General features: G+C 40.8%; 2 protein-coding genes across 2 annotated transcripts in view; one reads left to right on the top strand and one right to left on the bottom strand.

Moving 5' to 3' along the window:
* nr5a2 (nuclear receptor subfamily 5, group A, member 2) overlaps nucleotides 1-14351 on the top strand; it is a 69583-nt gene extending 55232 nt beyond the window's left edge. Inside the window, exon 7 of the mRNA XM_086263253.1 lies at nucleotides 12203-14351. Coding sequence (XP_086119379.1) covers nucleotides 12203-12450 — 248 coding nt within the window. The 3' untranslated portion in view covers nucleotides 12451-14351. The remainder of the gene's footprint in view (nucleotides 1-12202) is intronic.
* A 447-nt stretch (nucleotides 14352-14798) lies between these two features.
* LOC147313580 (adhesion G protein-coupled receptor D2) overlaps nucleotides 14799-18924 on the bottom strand; it is a 91995-nt gene continuing 87869 nt past the window's right edge. Inside the window, exon 25 of the mRNA XM_086263254.1 lies at nucleotides 14799-17226. Coding sequence (XP_086119380.1) covers nucleotides 17089-17226 — 138 coding nt within the window. The 3' untranslated portion in view covers nucleotides 14799-17088. The remainder of the gene's footprint in view (nucleotides 17227-18924) is intronic.

The following is an 18924-nucleotide window of genomic DNA, read 5'->3' as shown; positions in this document are numbered from 1 at the left end:
CGGCAAGGATAGATTCTGTGATTTAGAGTCAGCTTTGGCTCGCGCCCTCCACATTCTCGGCCTCCTATTAAGGCACCAGCGCTTTGCTTTGGCTATTGATGTCTCAACATTAACAGTTACAAGCTGCTACAGAAAATCAATGTTCAACTTTTATTACCTGCTGCATAACGCGGAGGACCTCCCGCCAGCTGATACTTAGCAGTCAAAAGGAGGCATGGATGGTTGGCCGAGCACATCAGGTGTTTTCTAAGTGATATCTGCAGTAATATCAACTGTCTATAGCATACGGAGGCTTTCGGGGGCCAGTTGAGGGCTTTAGAGCTTTGGAAAGTATAGCATGCCAACCTAATTAGCACATCCTTGCAAATATTAGCCTCAATGCTCAACTTAGTTGCAGGTCTGCGCACAACGTTTTTGTCTTAAAATCTTGTCTGCTTGAAAAAAATTCTCTCTAGCACTACCATCAGCATGACTCACTTGTAGAGTACACCACCTAAATGTCATCAAGTTAAAATATTGGATGATCCCCTCAATCACCGTCCATCCATCATTGGTATCAACCTGGATATGTGTGTTGTAACAGAGAATCTTAACCCAGGTAGGGTGGATCTGGAGCGGCTGAGGCCTCTCAAACATTTATGAGGGGCTACTGAGCAACGGCATGGCAGCCCTTCTGGGACAAACAGCCCCTGGTTCTGTACTCTGAGTCCCGATCAATGGAACTCAAGTTCATTACACACACTTTTCAGCCGAACGGCGGCAACTGATTTTTTTCTCTCTCCACCCCACCTTCCTCTGATCGTCGAGCAGCCCACCACTGGGGCTGCATTACACTTGCTTGTTTACGTGGCTGCGTGTATAGGGTAGAAGGGGGAAGGGAGCGTGTGCTGGTGTGTACGTATGTACGTGTGTGTGCGTGTGAACAGGAGCTGCTCCCAGTGGGCAGAGCTTGAGGTTATCATTATGTACAGGTCGGTCCGCTGCAATGCTAATGCTAATGCATTCTCAGTGGCCGCAGCTCAGGTCCCAACGCTGTGCTAGCAGGGCTGCTACTCGTCTCCAATTAAAGACTGAGGGATGTCTGTTTGGGGTAGGGAAGACAGACCTGGGCTATCTGGGGCCCTGCGGAGAACAGGCTCACATTAGTCAAGGAAAACAGACTCGGAGAACAAATTGTGCATACACCAGAGTGCATCAGATAATCCCTCTCTTGATTCAAGCATCATCTAGTCCCTGGCAGTGATTTTATGCTATCTAATAACTGCTTTAGAGGACCTGTTGATTTTATTCTGCAGGACCTTATCACGCCGACTTTAGACTATCAGAGCAACCAGCCTTTCATACTTATCATGTGGTTATAACGAGTTTAAACAATGCGATAATTTTCTGTAGTCACAAAGCATAACCCCCAGAGCACCGTACAATAAGAAAGACAAATAGTCAACAAAACAGAGCTGGTCCTAGGAATCGAAGAAGCATCAATATTTCACTCATAATACAGTATAACAGTGCTGTGAGATGAGGACTATGGTCACTGTGTGTGTGTGTATGTGCACTGATGGTTCACACCAGACTCACTACTACTGTCATAAAGTATAGTGATCAGAGCAAAATTATTTAAATGTCAAGCTTTCGCAATAACTGGCATGTTTTTGATTACATAAAGAGAGCATGTAGCCATCACGTGTAGCGCGCACACACACAAGAAAACGTGCACAAAGACACACATTGAGATCTAGGCCAAAGGAGTGGCCTCTAAGTCTTTAAGTCTATTGCCAGTCAAGTGTTCAGTAATACAAACGTAATCCGTTTGGCCCCAAGCTTCACACACACCAGCCTTGTCAATCATTTGTAAAGTTGTAAAGCCATTCACTCTTTCGATCAATATCTTAGAAGGAGCTACACTGTTATTGCTGTAGTTGTTGTGTAAAAAAATAAAATAAAATCTTTACGACAAGACATTTATGATCCTTGTATAGCTCATGATGTGTCATTAGTGTAACTCACTAGACAATCATTACTTTATGCAAAATGCTAAAGGCGTGAGCGCAGAGTTGTAATGATTGAAAAAAGATAAAAGGGATGACGCACTGAGTTATTCAGAAAGCCCATTAAATGAAACCTAGTTTCCATAACTGAACTGTGTTCTATCAAAAGTCAGGATTAAGCAATGGAAATGATACTAAACTTGCAAGTGCGTGACTTTGCATGAAAAATGCTAAGTAGACTAAGAACAGCAATAATCCCCTACATCTACACCTACCGGGCTGATATTACAAATGGAGCTCGCTGGCATTACAGTACTGCCTGGCATGTGGATTATCAGTCTCTGCATCCCTCTGTGAATATGTATAGTGCAGAGGCATGCCTTTAAACTTTTTGGTAAGCTATATAGTGGTCATGGTGGCTGCTATAAGTCTATACACCCTTTGCTCTTTGAGCTTCTGTTCTGGTGGCGCGTGTGTGTGTTTAAGTGTGTGTGTGTGTGTCTGTGGACAATGTAGTTACAAGATACTTCTGTCACAGCACAGAACAGCAGAGCTTTAAGATGATATGTGTGTTCATGCTTTAGTCTTTGTGTGCGTGTGTGTGTGTCTGTGTGCAACCGGAGACAGTGATTAAATGTTTTAAAGCACAGATGATCCAACAGTTGCCGTCTCTTGTTCTCTCACCCTTTCTCTCTCTCTCTTTCTCTTCACTGAGCCCCCCACCGGTGACATTACACCCTCACTCTTGAACCATCACAGCTCCTTTCGTGCCTCTTTGTTCTCATGCTGAAACTTATTTTTAGCAGCGTGGTGCTGGTATACAGAAAGGAAAGCGATTCTTTATGTTGTGTTGGGAGAAAAATAAGAAAGAGAGGAGTGATTGTGGCTAAAGAAAGGGGTCGGGAAGCCAAGAAGCAGTCCATGATGAAACAAAATGAATCAATCAACCTTCTGTTCTCACAGACATGCCAACAGAATGCGCTCATACAGTAAATCATAAGAAAACAAAGCTATGTAATATAAAATAATGCTCTGCAGTAGCAGGCGTTTGCTATTCCAGCTCTTTGTGCCTGTGCACGCTGCCTTAGAGCATAAAGTTGTACTTTAGTGCCACCTGGCACTGATAGCAAAAGCTACCCCTGGCATTACACTGCAAGCTTGGAAATGGATACGATGCTCAGTACAACGATCAGTATTATTATAGAACTGCAGATAACTTATAAAGGTAATTGTCACTGATGCAATACTGACAGAATAATGAATAATAATATATTTATACTTTTTAAAAAGCTGTTTAAATATTACTAGATACTAGACAGCTCAACAAACTGATCTCAAATATAAACAGAGAGCAGCCATCCTAAAAATCAACTCATTTCACAGTGATTACCTGGCTACACAGCTGATTTTTTTTAAGCACACTGGTGTTGTTTTCCCAGATGTTACATTTTGTTCTGTAGAGGAACAAAATGTAACATCTGGACATCCTCAAGAAAGTGAATGTGCAGGTGTTTTGTTTTGGGGGGGGTTTTGTTCCTCTTTTATTGTCTGTTGTTTTTGGAATTTCATTTTCACAGTTAGACACCACTCCAGCGTGTAATGACGAACACGAGACCGCACAGTGAAGCAGCCCTTGTATTTTTTGTTAAAACTCATTCACTCAAAACCAGTGAAACCGTCAAACCTGAGCATGCGTGGACATAAGTAAGCATACTTGTGGTTTATCTTCAAAATGACTAATTTCCTCTGACTTTCTCGAATTGTGCGCACGACTGTCCTAACATTTGGCGCAGCGGGAGCGTGAAGTAAAATCTACAGTTAAGCTTTGAAAAGCAGCCTGTAAACATGCCATCTCCCATTAACTCTGAGTTGGAGGGGTGGGGAGGAGAGCTGCTGCCATCCAATACTTTTAAATAAATGAAACCCCAATTTGCACTTATGTGAAAAGTGCAGTCAACTTAACGAGGAACAAAAAAAATCCCACAGAGAACAAAGAAATCAAAAGAAGGCGTGGAATATATGTGGCACACTCTTCTTTAGTCAGCACTCTACCTGCCGGCATCAAAAGAGAATGAAGCCGAATGAAGAGGAAAGAGAGGGGATGGGTGGGATGTAAGACGAGAGAGCGCACGAGGGAAAGACTGAGTGAGAGACAGCGAGGTGGGAAACTGACACTATGGATTAACTGTCCTTCATGCTGAAAATATACATCCCCGGGCGCTTGATGCTGAATTATTAATTCAAATTTGTCAGAGAAAGAATGAGAGAAATCTATTGACGGGGACACGGGCCCTTTAATGGTCTCATTAAAGGGGAGGCATCCCACACCATGCACCTTCTGTACTGCTGCAGGAGTTTTCGGGGCAGCGGAGGGTTGGCGAGGGGGGGGGGCGATACTTGACCCCCCAATGATTTTCTGTCACTTTATCATAAACAAGAAAGGTTGACATGCCCCTCCACTCTCTATGCCCTCCCCTCCACCAACAAACAAACCCTGGGTGTAATTAGCCGACGGGTGCAAAAGTGCACTGAATCTAAACGAGGTTCACATGCATGCATTGATACACAGAGAGACAGACAGACAGACAGACACAGGAACAGCACACACGGTGCCTGCTCCCACTGTTGCTGACAGGTACAAATGAAATACAAGGTAAAGTCACAGGGAGGCTGAAGAGCCACCTCACAGGTGCAGCAATATTGATTTCTAATTCATTAGATTCCATTTTTGTTTTTCCTTTTCGCCTCTCCATCGACATTTCCTCACATTACACCAAACGAAGGGACTTTGCATCTGGATTGCTGCCTGTTAGTGCTCAGCCTGTCAGTCAAGCGTTAGCATCATTAGCTGTGTATAGCTACATGACTGGGAGCTGTTTAGTGAGTGGAGAGGGGGTGTTAACTTTCTGCACAGTCCACGCAGCGTCAGGAAGGTGGGAGAGCAGGGACCTGTGGGTGCATCGCTCACTCACTGAAAGGCTTTTGGTTCCACCTCCAGGGAGGGGGTGGGGTTAAAAAACAAGTGGGGGGCAATAAGGAGCAGAGGTGGGGAGGACTAGAGGGACCACAGAGGGCTAAGCACCAGGTTCATTGCTGATTCAAGTCTCTTAGTATCCCTCTGGCAAATGGATTTTCATAATGCTGAGACAATGTGATTTTTTTTCTTCCCCAGCAATATGATTTTTACCCCAGCAGGTCTGAAACATGTTAGAAATGCAAGTAAGGATTATTTTCATTGCTGATTCGTCTGGAAATTATTATTTTTTTCATCCGATTAACCATATGATCGTTAGCATGGCCAACAAACTCATCTTGTGGACATATTTATATACGGGATGTGTGATTTATTGTAATAGCCACACAACAATATCATTGCCGTGCCAGTCTATGTAGAGAAGTCTTAACTTTCCCTTTAATATGTATCCCCACTGATATTAATCTCCCTGGCTGTGCCCATCTGTTGGAACCCTTACTAATACAGCCACAGACAGGACCTACTGATTCAGGGTGTAAATTTGCTTTCCCCTTCACCTCAAGATAAATCCCCAGCACCTTCCAGCCAGCATAGGCAATGAGAGAAGCTTTTCTCCTTCCTGCTCCAAGCACCTTTTCTCTTATTTATTTTATCAGACCTTAGGCGCATTTCTCTTCCTTTCAATATCTCTCTACCTCTCTCCATCACCCCGCCGAGCCCGCCGACCCATCCTTGGGCGACAGAACTCAAGCAGCCGCTACCTGTTTAGCTTAACAACAATAGCATTGTTGTCAGCTGAGGTTTAGATCTGACTTAATATATTCCCAACTGGACCGGAGCTGCTTAATTCTCTTTTACAGCCGCATGGCATTTGGCCCCTGGAGAGGAGAAAGTGAGGGTTTGATGAGTCGGCGGGCAAATTGAGCCTTAATGCTTTCTTCTGACAAGCTGACAACAGCATGTTCCCATTGGTGGCCAGAAACTGTGAGACAGTTATTATTCATTGCAGACACAGAGGAAATTTGGCCTCTGGATATTGGGCTCTATGCTAGCTTAAGGGCATGTAGCTACAGTATGTAGCTACATGTATGCTGGTGAAATAATGGTCACTACTTAGGATAAAGGGTCACTGCTCAGAGATTAATGAGACCTTTTTTATACCTAAGTATGAAGTATACATCCAGTGATCCTATCATTTGAATAAATACAAAAGAAAAAGGTAATTAAATTTGTTCATCGTGGTTCTGTACCAGTCGGTATATGTCCGTTTCAAATTCACCTTTCAAGCCTGAAAGGTGATTGGATAGTCGAATGGCATCTGAAATCTCCACACCTTTCCAGCATTAGAATACAAGGATGCATCTCACTTCTGATTTTGTTGAAACTGACATTTTGGCTCACACAAGGATTAACCAGTCCAGGGGTTTTTTTTTTGTTTGCATATGAACTTAACACTACACAAACCTATATGGACACTCAAAGGCAACTTTGTTAGGTACATCCATTTGAATGTTAATTAATGGAAATCACAGCCAATTACATCACGGCAATCTGCCAAAGTTCAAACTGAGCATCAATTCAATTGGGTTCAATTCAGTTTTATCTATATAGCGACAAATCACGACAACAACAAGGCACTACCCTAAAACAATGATCAAGGTATGCAGAAGAGCATCTCGGAACCGTGAAGCAGATGGGCTGCTGTAGCAGAAGACCACGAGATGTGCAGCTAAGAACAGAAAACTGAGGCTACAGTTCGCTGGTGCTAACTATAAACTGGCCAATGGAGGACTGGAAGAAAGTTGCCTGGTCTGATGAGTCTCCATTGCTACCATCATCTCCAGGAACATCACCACAGTTCCTAATCAGGCTCATCTATTTATGTCCACAGTGTACCCACTTCCTGGAAGATTTGTGTACTATGTCACAACCACATTTTGTATTTTTTTTCTATACTGTTTTTAGTATATCCCTGCCTTAACCACCATGGTTTACATCATAGTTGGATGTTTTTTTGTGAGATCAATTTCCATTCCTAAAGCAGACAATAGATACATTCCTCCACATCCTCATCCTACATTCTGTGATCAGATTGTTGTGATACTCGCTATCCTTTTACCCTTTGGAGTATCAGGTTTCAAAGACTCCCCCATTAAATGTTAAGAGGCATATATCTGCAGTTTACCTCCATTATTTTTTCACTCGCCTCTAAGGTGGAGGCTTCATATTGAGAAGGGAATTCCCCAAACGGGACTTGGAGGAAAACAAGGTAGCTGAGAGCTCCAAGGAGCAGGGGAACCTGTTTTCTGGCAAGCACAGATAGATGTAATACTCTAATGGGGAAGGAGAGCATCCTGTAGAAGAAAAGAAACACACACACACATGCACGTCCACATAAAATGTTGTCAGTGGAGTGTTGATAGGAGCTGAGGTGAGTGTATGCAAGTGTAGCATGTATGTTTGTGTACTCCACGACTTTATGGTGCTGTGAGGCTAATGGGGGTAAAACAAAATGTTATTCATCAAAGATTATGTTTCAGGGCAAAGCAACATAACTCTGATAATAGGCTACCTAAGTGCTAGCGTTAACCGCTCGGCCATTGCTCCTTGCCCTGTGGCTCTTATTTGCTTTGATTGCCTTTGCTGCCCTGTGTTTTAAACACAGACACAGCAGAGTTCTCCCAGTGATCATGCAACACTTCTCTTGTGATAGTTAGTAAGTCATTAGTCCTCATATGTTTCTCTAAGAGTCAAAGGTCACCGGGTTCTCGTCTGTCAACGCCCCCATCTCTGATTGGAGCCAAGTTGTAAGGCAGATTAATAGTGGAAAAAGTAGCTGTGGACAGCGTCGACTTGATAACGGTCCAGTAGGGCGCAATAAAGAGGAGTTAGCGGGAATGCACGTTCAGCTCCTCACTCTTTGACGCACCGCTGCTGTAGTAAAAGGTCCTCCAGCTTTGATCGCCTTGTATAAATGCCTTTGAGAGCACCTATTGGAAGAGCCGAGCCACCTAATTCCCGCCTATGCAGGAAGTAACGAGTTTGTCTTCCACTTGCATTTAATTGGACAAGTTTTACTGACAGCAGTTCCCTCAATAACTATTTATGACCCACCAGTTTTATGTGTTGTTTTTGGACCCGGCAGAAAACACATGTTGTGAAGTTTTGAAAGGCTGTGTGTATGGGCAGCACGTGAGTCAGAGGTTTATTGATCGAGGCCCTTAAAGTGTAATGTGAGAGAACACGGTGTTGTTTTACCCTGTAATAACTGCTGGCGACTTAGCAGTGCCTTCACAAAACAGGTGCTAGCTTAATGTAAACCTATCAAGTGAACTCCCTACTTATAGTATTTAAGATTTTCTTTTCTTTCTTTTTTGAAACATGACTTTTCCCCAACTTTTGAACCTTAATAACAAACATAGCAACACTTTTGTCTAATTTGGGCAGAATTAAATGACTGGCCACGCTCTCAGCTAGCAGGTAATCACAACTGACTTTAACTCCATCTAAACTGAAGTTCGGCCAGTGACAGGGATGTTAGACGCCCAAATAATCGCAGTAGGCACCATATACTGCACAGTAACATAGTTACTAACATGAGTAACTGTGACCGACATGAATCTGATCTACAGCGACCTGTTACCGAAGAACACAACACTAAAATAGTCTAAGTATACAGAATTAAGAAAAATGTACAAAAAAGAAAACCCTTGGTGTAACTACGTATATGTGTTGTTTTTATTTCTCAGGTCAAATTTTTCCCAACACATTGTCCACTCTGTGAGGCATCTCTGTGATCAGAGTGAAATAATGGAGCAAGCGTTTGCACGACTGAATGTGCAGTTTCTGTGTGTGTGTGTCCCTGGAGCAGGTTGATTGTAAGGGTCGGTGAAAGAGCGTAAAAGACATACACTCACAGCACAGAGCAGATCCAGTCTAATTAAAAAGCACAGCGGAGATTTCAGGGGTTCTGTGAAAGAGAGAATTAATCTGTGTGTGTGTGTGTGTGTGTGTGTGTGTGTGTGTGTGTGTGTGTGTGTGTGTGTGTGTGTGTGTGTCTGTGCGTGCGTGTGTGTGTGTGTGCTCTTGCATTAGGTCGCTGGCTTCAGCATGATCGGCCGTCAAATGAAACAATGTATTCTGCGGGACCTCGGGGTTTCCTTTTGAGTATTCGGACGCGGCACTGCAACGAACTGTGGCTGTTTTATGTGAAAAAAAGTTGATAATTAGTCCCACAGTGACTGAAGGATGAGATGGAGAGAGGGAGAGAGAGAGAGGGGAGGGGGAATGAAGGGGGGCACTGAAGGAAGAGGAGCGAGTGCTTAGCACATTTAATACTCCAACCTGCCACTGTCTGGGAATCACTGATCAATTGTTTATTTGCTGCTTGTTTTAATTCATCACATTCGTGCCGTTGAATGACTAAATTACTCTGAGTTTCTGACTTAGTGGCTTCATGTACAATCAACCTAAGCAGCAAAGATCCCTGGTTCAAGCCCCAGGAAAAGATTCCCTTTGGTGTTGTGTCAGGAAGGGTCTGCCAAATCAAATATGCAGTGCTACCTGCTGTGGAGGCCTCATGTGACTAAGGGAGCAGCTGAAAGTAGCTCTAGTAGCTCTTCACTTTTCTAATGTGTTTAACAGCAGAATTCAAACAAACAACTCTTCAACCTTTTTCTTCTTTTTTTTCACTGTTTTTTCCAATAGAGAATGAATATTATGCTATTGTCATTTGTACTTTTTTTTTAGAAGCCCCGATTCATTATTTTTTCAAAAGAGGCTCTGCTAATTAGCAATTAAAATGCTGTCTTATTGCTTCACTTTTGTCTAATTAGCTTGACAGAGACATTGGATCCTAATTCTCCATTGTCCCCCCAACATCGACACACGCACACAACGTAGTCGCACACAAAACAGAGACAAATCTTTCAGAGAAAGCATGGTAATACTTGGCATGCCTCTGCTGTGAGATGCTCTGACATACCAGCATGTGGTGTTGTTACAGTGTTTGCACTGCAGAAAACACTTATTCTTATATTATATGGCCCAAAAAGATCTTGATTATACTAAACAGAATTTTCTATTTAAATTTGATTGTGTTAAATTTGATGTATGCGTGGTATTTAGTGTTTGGAGAGGATGGCTAGCAGTAAAGCTACACTCATTCTGTAACAGAAGTTATTAGACACATAGTGTGTTCAGGAAAAAGTTAGTTTTCAGTGATTTTTTTAATACTATAATGACATATGACTTAAAATTCAAATATGTCTATTCTATAAAAAAAATTCCTGTAGGGTCAGTTTTGTTTCCTTTATGCTGACAAACTTTAATTTAATAAAATATAAATGTATTTGTCTATTGATTTCTCAAAAAAAAGACTCTTATTTGAAGAGATGTAGCTATGCCCATCTGTTGTCCATGGATATGTACAGCAATGCCACAGATGTTGAGTCCTTTAAAAAATGCTCAGTGTAATTCTTTTTTTGTAGTGCATGCTCAAAACATAACTTAACAGTCAACTTGATATAAACAACAAAAATCCAAAACAGTAGTACTTTCAGTGATTTCTGCATTTTTTTCCCAAACTTTCTGAGTGACTCTGAAACTTTTAAACGTTTAAATTGTTTCATTTGTAGATATTCTTTTTTTTAAAGAAGAAGACTTTTCTCCTTGTTGACCTGCGTAGGACGTCTATGTGGAAACGCTTAAAGCACACTCGACAGTCTACTGGGCTGGCTTATGTAAGGCTACATAAAGGCCTCTCTGAGGTGTTGGTGGTGTGAAAGACGGTGCTGGAGTCTGAGTGGGGTCAGACAGCTGAGTGGCAGCAGGAAAAAGCACATGTCATGTTTGTTTGGAGGCTCCTTTGTCACAGGCCACACCCCTCCCCCTTTTCCTGCCCTCCTCTTGGCCTTATTTAGCCCCCCGCCGTGTCATTCAGAGGTCAGGGTGAGCATCAACACAGTACATGCTGGCACACACACAAGCAACACAAGAACAGGCAGACACACACATACACATACAGATTGCAATAGCATGGTAGAGTGCATCATAGATGGAAGTGCCTTGAAGGACCTGCTTCTCATTCTCTAGACCTCATTAGCTGCTGATTTATCTCCCCCTCCTTCCTCCTAATGCTCTAGGTGGGTGGATGGGGCACATGTGTGCGTGAGTAAGTTTGTATGTGTGTGGGAAGAGGGTACTGTGTGAGAAAGAAAGAAATATTATGTGTATTTCCATGGATTAGTGCGGGTGTGTGTGCGTGTGTGTGTGTTTGAGAGATTAAGTCGGAAGGGTGGTATATTTTAGTGTGTGCGTGTGTGCTGGTCCAACTATACACAGACTCTGTCATTCTACATTAGCCCACTGTGAGCACACTCGACCTGGGGTCAAACAGATTAATAAAAGATCACACACGCACACACAGAGCTGCTACCTGATTAAATATTCTGCAGCCCCTGTGCTTCATAATCATGACAAGTACACACAGCGCTCTGGTTCACCATTATCCATTTAGCAAATTTTTTTGTCTTGTCTTGCAATAATCTGCTTAAACCCCCAGTGAGCTTATTATTGTCAAGGAAAAGTGCTTATAGCTGCGCAGAAAGGTAGGGTTTTAGAGAGATGCAAAATGTATTTTGCACGAGGAATTAATGGTGAAAAAAGGGGTTTTCCTTTGAGATGGATTCCTGCACATGATGTCTACTCTTTTATTTAAAGTTAGCATTATTATTCATCAGATTGATGCTTTTGCAAACTTTTATCTGCACATTTAAAAAAATAAAATAAGTGGGACAAATTGTTTTGATCCTAAACAAAAGTGTGGTGAAAGCGTTAGGTTAAGGAGCAGCTCTGGTGCTAATACGACTACAACTCTCCCCTGCATAATTCATGGGCTCTTGGGGAATTTGTGTCTCAGGAGAAGAACCTTCTTTTTTTGTTGCCTTTACCTGACTCCCTCTGCACTGTAGTCCCAGAAGATGATAAAGAGGAAAAAACAAGAGGAGGGAGGGATACGTCAACATGGAGTGCCAGATTTTGAGCAACGTGAAAATATACAATAACCAAAGAACTAATCTGTGTGTCTGTAATATGAACCCTGTGGATTTTTTTTTAAAGTGAAACAGCGTCTTTGAGTGTGGGTAACCTTGGTTTCGAGTTCCCTCACCTGTTCTCATGCTGACCCACATTTCCTGTGGAGCCTGACTTTAACTAACCTTTCTCTTCCTCCTTCCCGTAGATGTGAAGAACCTGGAGAATTTTCACCTGGTCGAGAGCGTCCAGGAGCAGGTCAATGCAGCGCTGCTGGACTACGTCATGTGTAACTACCCGCAGCAAACGGACAAGTTTGGCCAGCTGCTCCTTCGGCTACCCGAGATACGAGCCATCAGCCTGCAAGCCGAAGAATACCTTTACTACAAACACCTGAACGGCGACGTGCCCTGCAACAACCTGCTTATTGAAATGCTGCACGCCAAAAGAGCTTAGGAAGCGACTTTCCTACCCGCAGTGCAGCTGTGCAGTTTTGCAGCAGTCCAGAAACTCCAAATAATGCTTTCACCAAAACCAAACCTCCAGCTCACACTTGACTATGTGGTGACCTAGAGGATGGGGAGCAGTTTTATCGAGCTCTTTTTTGTGTGTGTGTGTGGTTCAAGTTACAACTTGAAGTGGACGAACACGTGCACAGAGACTCATAACGTGCACAGACAAACAGCATTTGGATCCCTTTATTGTAGAAAGAAAAAAAAAAACACAATAAAAACTCTAAAAAGGAGTCACTTTTCCTCAACCACAGACAGAAAAAGACGATGCTGAAAGGAAGAAAGATAAAAAAGACAACCACTTGAAGCAGAATCTGCATTTGACTGTACAAGATGATTTCTGATCATCTGCACAAGCAAGACTATCAGACTGTCAGACTGCAACTTTAAGAATTCAAGAGCCCACAAATGTTTTAGTGCTGGTAATGCCATTGAGAGGCTTTCTGTGCTGACAAAAAGGGGAAGCTGAATAACACTGCCCATCTTTAAAAGAGCTTTGTGACTACAGCGGTGGCTTGTTTTGGTCAATGATTCTCTTGTGCGCTCTATCAATAAAACTGGCTTTTAGTTGTTGTTTGGTACTGTAAGGGCAAAATGACAAGCTGTCAACCAGGCAAGAGACTCTCAGCTACCATCACGTCTGTTTTTTGTTGTTTTGTTTTTTTTAACTCACAAAAAAAACGAGTGGCAGCTCGACCGAACTGAAAGGGGAGAACTGAAAGTTGAAAAATAAAATTCTAATTTGTTAGCGAACAAAATGCTAAATGGGTGAATAAGAAGAAGACGTCTTTTTTTCTCTTGTAATTGAAGTCATTTGCTCCTCATGGTCGCCATGCAGTTCTCCTTTCTTATTCCATCTCTCCATGTTATGTTAGACTATGTACCTCAGAAAGACCAGTGTTAAATAAATTCAATTAACTAATGTCAGCTTAAATTGTATTTATAGCCCTGTTTCCCGCAAAAAAACAAACAAACAAGCAAACAAAAAAAACCCTGTCCTTTTTAATATTTCACTAAAACTGGAACAAAACAAAATGTGGTTCTGGAGACGGAGAAGGAACGATCCTGCCTTTGTCTGAAAAGACCAAAGCCTGCTGCAGAACAGATGAAGGAAATGACAAATACCTTAATAATCAGTATTATAAGAGAAAAAAACATTGTGATGTCACAGTTATGTGAGTCTTGCCTTATTTCATTACCATGCTAGCTAACCGTGCAGATGTGAATGAAAATATGTACAAATATATAAATATATATATATATAAATATATATATATAAAAAGTATTAATGTTGTAAAAATAAAAAAAAAAGAATAATTCAGCAGTTGTTTACATTCATGTGGTCAAATGGGAGAGAACTGTGATGAAGCATAAATTGCAAAGCAATGATTTCCTAAAAAAAAAAAAAAAAAAGAAAGAAAAAAAGAAATTAATGAGAAAAAAAGATCCTTCTGGTTTGCTTTCTTTGGTGTGTGTATAGTGTTTTATTTTTTTATTTGTTTTGAGCAGTACTTAAATTATGTCGTGAGACACTAAAATCAAGGAGGAATCACACTTAAAATATTAATTTCTGTGTCTGCTGGCATTCAAACATTTGTTTTATTTGGGGGGGTTTTTTAAGCATTGATGTCTGTGTAAGACTTCCTTTTCGCTTCCGACCTTTTTATTTGTAAAAGCCTTTTGCTTTTTTCTGTTTGTTTTTTATTTACAGTGCTTTGACATTTTTGATGTATAGTATGTCACTGGTTACGCTTAATAATGAAGATAATTTATTGCGTCGCTATATTTCCATCTATGTGTTACATGACGTAAGGTGTCCACGCCGAAATAAATTTGTTTACTGTAGCATGTTCTTGTTTCGTTTCCATAAGTAGTTCGACAATGCAGGTCTGGAGCAAAAATAACAGGCTTTCCAATAAAAAAGAGAAAAAGAAAAGAAGAAAAAAAGAAAAATAAGACAAAAGAAAGAAAGAAAAATCACAAGTTTTCAGTCTTTTAAATGTTCATGCAAGTCTGTACATTGAAACAAGTATTGTGTTTAAGTGAGTAGGTGTGAAAGACGTCTGTGCCACGTTAGTTTTACTTATTCACATCCTGCATCATTGTTCTGTCCAGTTTGCTCTTATACCAAAGACTGCATCTTTCCCCTGTGAGCTGTGACTTCTATTATTGTGTCCCAAGTTAAGAAAAGCAGCTTTAAAAAAACAACAAAAAAAAAAACACAGCAGCCTAAATTATTCTCTTGCCAAGTTTCCCCATATGTATAGTAGTTGTTTATCACAATTTCCCTCCCACATCAACCTGTGGTGTGTGTGTTTTTTATCTTTAAAGCATTTTGTTAATAAGTCATCGAATGAGCTAAAGTCTTTCAGCGGCATGTTTAATGTACAGAAAAGTCATTAAGTTATTTCTGAATCCGATCATTACTTTTGTGTTCTGGTCACACAATCTTACCTCTCATTCACGTTCTCAAAGTCAGTGTTTAGGTTCTGCAGGTGCCTTGGACTTCACGTACAGTTAGGTCCATAATTTGTTGGACAAAGGTGCAATTTTTGTAATTTCTGTACACAACAGTATAGATTTTAAATCAAACAATCGAGGACTGATTAAAGTGCAGACTTTCATCTTTAATTCAAGGAGTTTAACAAAAGTTTTGCATTAACTGATTATGACTTATGGCCATTTTTATACAAAGAACCCCATTTTCAGAGGCTCAAAATTATTTGAACAAGCTAACAGTTCAAATGCAAGGATTGTTTTTAATATGTGGATGAAAATCTTTTGCAGTGAACGAATGCTTGAAGTCTTGAACCAATGGACTTCCTTCCACCTACGAGATGCTCTGAAGGCCTTTTACTCCATCGACCTTCAGTTTTGTGGCATTATTCTGAATCGAAACAAAGACTAAAGCCCAAATTCATCCTGCTACTTCTGCCACATCCTGCTCAGCAGTCACATCATCAATAAACGCTATGGACCCAGTTTCACTGCCACCCATACATAACCATGCCATAACAACAGATAGCATGAGCTGTTTCTCGCCTTCTCCATACTTATCTCTTCCCATCATTCTGGTACAAGCAAAACTTGGTTTCATCTCTTTAAATATTTTTTACAGTGTGCAGGTCTTTAAGATGTTTTCTGAAAGAGTCTCATCCGGCCTTCTCATTCCTGACTGTAACCAGTGGTTTGCACCTTGTTGTAAACCCTCCGTGTTTCCATTCGTTCTGGGGTCTCTTGATAATACAAGTATTCATGACTTTTTTAGATGAAAAGTTATTTTTATTATTTAATGTGGAAAAAAATTCTGTCATTAACCAAGTTAGTTGTCTTCTTTGGTCTTTCAGGCCTTTTGCTGTCACTGAGTGGGTCAGTGCATTCACTCTTTTTAAGAATGAACCAGACTGTTGATTTGAACACTGCTAAAGTTGTTGCTATCTCTCACTGCACTGAAACAAATTCTAATGAAAAGCTATAAAACACAAATTCAACACACTTAAACTTTAGATATTATGTCTGGTTCATTTGCCATAAAATAACAAAGGAACAGGCGTCACCTCTCTGTGTAGCTGTGTGTCAGTCATTAAAGCTTGAGCCTCTGTAAATAGGAGACTATTAAAAATAGTTGTAATTCTTAAACAGTAAATGCAAATCTTTTGTTAAAGACCTTGAATTAAAGCTGAAAGCATGCACTTCAGTCACATCTTTATCCTGCGATTTAAAATCCACAATAAACCTACGGACCTAATTGTAACATACAGTGAAATCCACAACTCATGTAGGCAACACAAGCCACTAATGTGGCAATGCATAAGTCCTGCTTTTTACTGCATGTTTGTTGTATCATCACTGCAGTCCTGCTCCAACACCTAAGACAATTATGTTTGAAGATATTCAAATAAATGGTCTGAGGAAGTGTTTCTGGTAGCTTGCCAGTGAGAAGTTATCATAAATGGTGTAAATCCCACCTGTTTGCTTCACAACACATTTTTGTAGAACACGTAGTGATTGTGAAACAGACTTGTACACAAGATTCAAACAACAACTACTTTTGTGTGTTATATGCTCATGTGCACTGTCAACAGATGGAGACAAAAAAATCTAAATGCTATTTCCTTTCTGCTTTGGCTTTTTTCACCCTTTTGCTGACATTTTGAACACTTCCATCACTTCCAGGTCCTGGAGTTTCTCTCAATGGGGCTAACTGAGTTTTTTCTCATATCTCAATAAATAATTCTTATGCTTATAACACCAGGTTCTCACTCCCTCTGCACACTAATGCTGCCCACTTCCACTTCATTTGTTATTTCAGGGAAATTATGTGTATGATTGCAACGTGAGTACCTGTAGCAATGAGAAATAATTACATTGTTTTCCTGGAGAAAAAAGACAAACATATTTAAAATCATTATGTACACATCATTAATTGTTCAGTTTAGATCATAACCGTACATATATACATGAGGCGATATGTTATTATCCAAGGCATCGTAAAGGAAGTACAAATCAAGGACAATTTGGGGGGGGGGGGCAGATAAATGTCAAATAAGAAGTACAGAAACACCAAAAACATCATGACAGATCAGTCTATGTGGACAAGATCGTAGCTTTTCTGAGGTGTAGGGCTGCGAGGGAAACAGGAAGCTGAAAACTCGAGGTCCATGGGAACATGAAGACTGCAGCCAGGTGGCAAGGCATTCACTTCTGAAGCAGGCAGCTCCTAAATGAAGGAGAGGGATGGGTAAGTGGGAAATTTCAAGTAACTTTAGGGAAGCACTACTTATCTATACTGTAACAATGCAACACAAATGGTAACTCTCGTTTCATGCTGGGAGGAGGATGAAGTACAGTATCTAGTGCTTTGTCACTGAAGTCAGTAAAAAATGGTGGAAGAGCCCCACTATTAAATTACTGTTGTTACAACATTTGCAACAATTTTTAACAATATTACGAACGGATGCAATCGCCAATCATTTCTAACTATTGTGTGCAGTAAAACGTTTTAAAATGAAACCCTTTAGTGAGTGACTGAAAGAACGTTAATTAAGGTCTACAGTTGAGGTCTCAAAGTCAAATACAGAGTTTTATATCAGAAGCGATTAAACTGTAAAAAGCTGTCCTGCTCAACAGCCTTCAGCAGCACAATATTCACATTAAAGCATGATTTTACTGTTACAATGTGAATCTAGACAAGAGGTTGATAAATGATCTAAAGAGCTGTACTTTGGCAGCAAGTGTAATTTTGTGCAAATACTCATCCTTTTTATATTTGCCTTTAACTCTCCACACGACATGATCTGCCACGAGTTTGATCCACCTTACAGTTCTCTCTGCCTTCTAGCCAACCTTTCTCTCTCCCCATCCCTCTCTTAGGTTCATTAATCTCTTCTCATGTTTTCTTAAAGACACATACATAATTTCTAAACTGAAGAAGAAGAAGTTGTTGAACAGTCACTAGTCCTTTTCTACATTTTTAGAAAATAAAAAATTCAGCAACAAAGCCAAGAGGTTTCTTAAGAGCCTTTTGTAAATACCAAACTTTTAACAGGCTATTAGTTTTCATTTCTTCCTACGATGCAACTGATACGAGGGATCATTTAATTGCTGAGGCAGTAAAGATAATACGGTCTGTGTTCACACGCAGCATTAAGGATGCTGGTCACAGATGAGCAAGCGGCCAGCTCGATTCCCCTCACACAGCATTGCAATCCTCACTTGGAGCTTGGCTTTCAGTGCTTGGCCTCCTGTCTGTAAACGTGTTAAACCTGCTTTCACTCGCCCTGAATTTGTATAAATAATGTATATACATTTATCCACAGACTCTAACAAGTGCAGCCTCAGGTGAAAATACTCAGAAATGCATGCTATGTGCATCCCCAAAGGTGGACATCAGCTCCAAACCAACCAACTCAAAAGATAACCACACAGAGAGCAAGGAAAAAAAATACAAATGAATAACTTGCCAAAAGCAACACACACATACAGTTTTTTTTTTTTGTTTTTGTTAAATCTCTCTCACACACAGTGCTGTCAGTTTCTAAACAAGTTTTCCTTTCCGTCACACAAACAGCCCCAAGTTGTGTCTGCTAGTGTTATGTGAAGCTTTTAAACTCTGGAACCACATCACTCGAATTTACCGAGATGCGCTTGTATGTTTCCCTGTATTGTCAAGCACAGTCAAAGAGAAAGAGATTGAGGGCACGAGGAGAGAAAAAAAAGAAAGAAATAAAGAAAGAGAGAAAGAAAGCTATTGGATGGGTTCCAAGATTGCAAGAAAATGAGCAACTGAATGCTGGAATAAGCAAATTTGATATTCAGTCCAGTTTCAGGCAGGCCCGGAGGCTCGACAGGCCGGAGACAAGCACAACTACTAAATAAAATTAATCAGTGAGTTTACGAGAGAGCTGAACTTTTACTG

Source organism: Aulonocara sp. 'chitande type north' Nkhata Bay, linkage group LG15 (genome assembly GCF_057382095.1).
Source record: "Aulonocara sp. 'chitande type north' Nkhata Bay isolate Kocher_YH1m ecotype deep benthic linkage group LG15, A_spYH_male_GT1.1, whole genome shotgun sequence".
In the NCBI taxonomy this organism is placed as follows: domain Eukaryota; kingdom Metazoa; phylum Chordata; class Actinopteri; order Cichliformes; family Cichlidae; genus Aulonocara; species Aulonocara sp. 'chitande type north' Nkhata Bay.
This window is presented reverse-complemented; position numbering and strand designations above follow the sequence as displayed.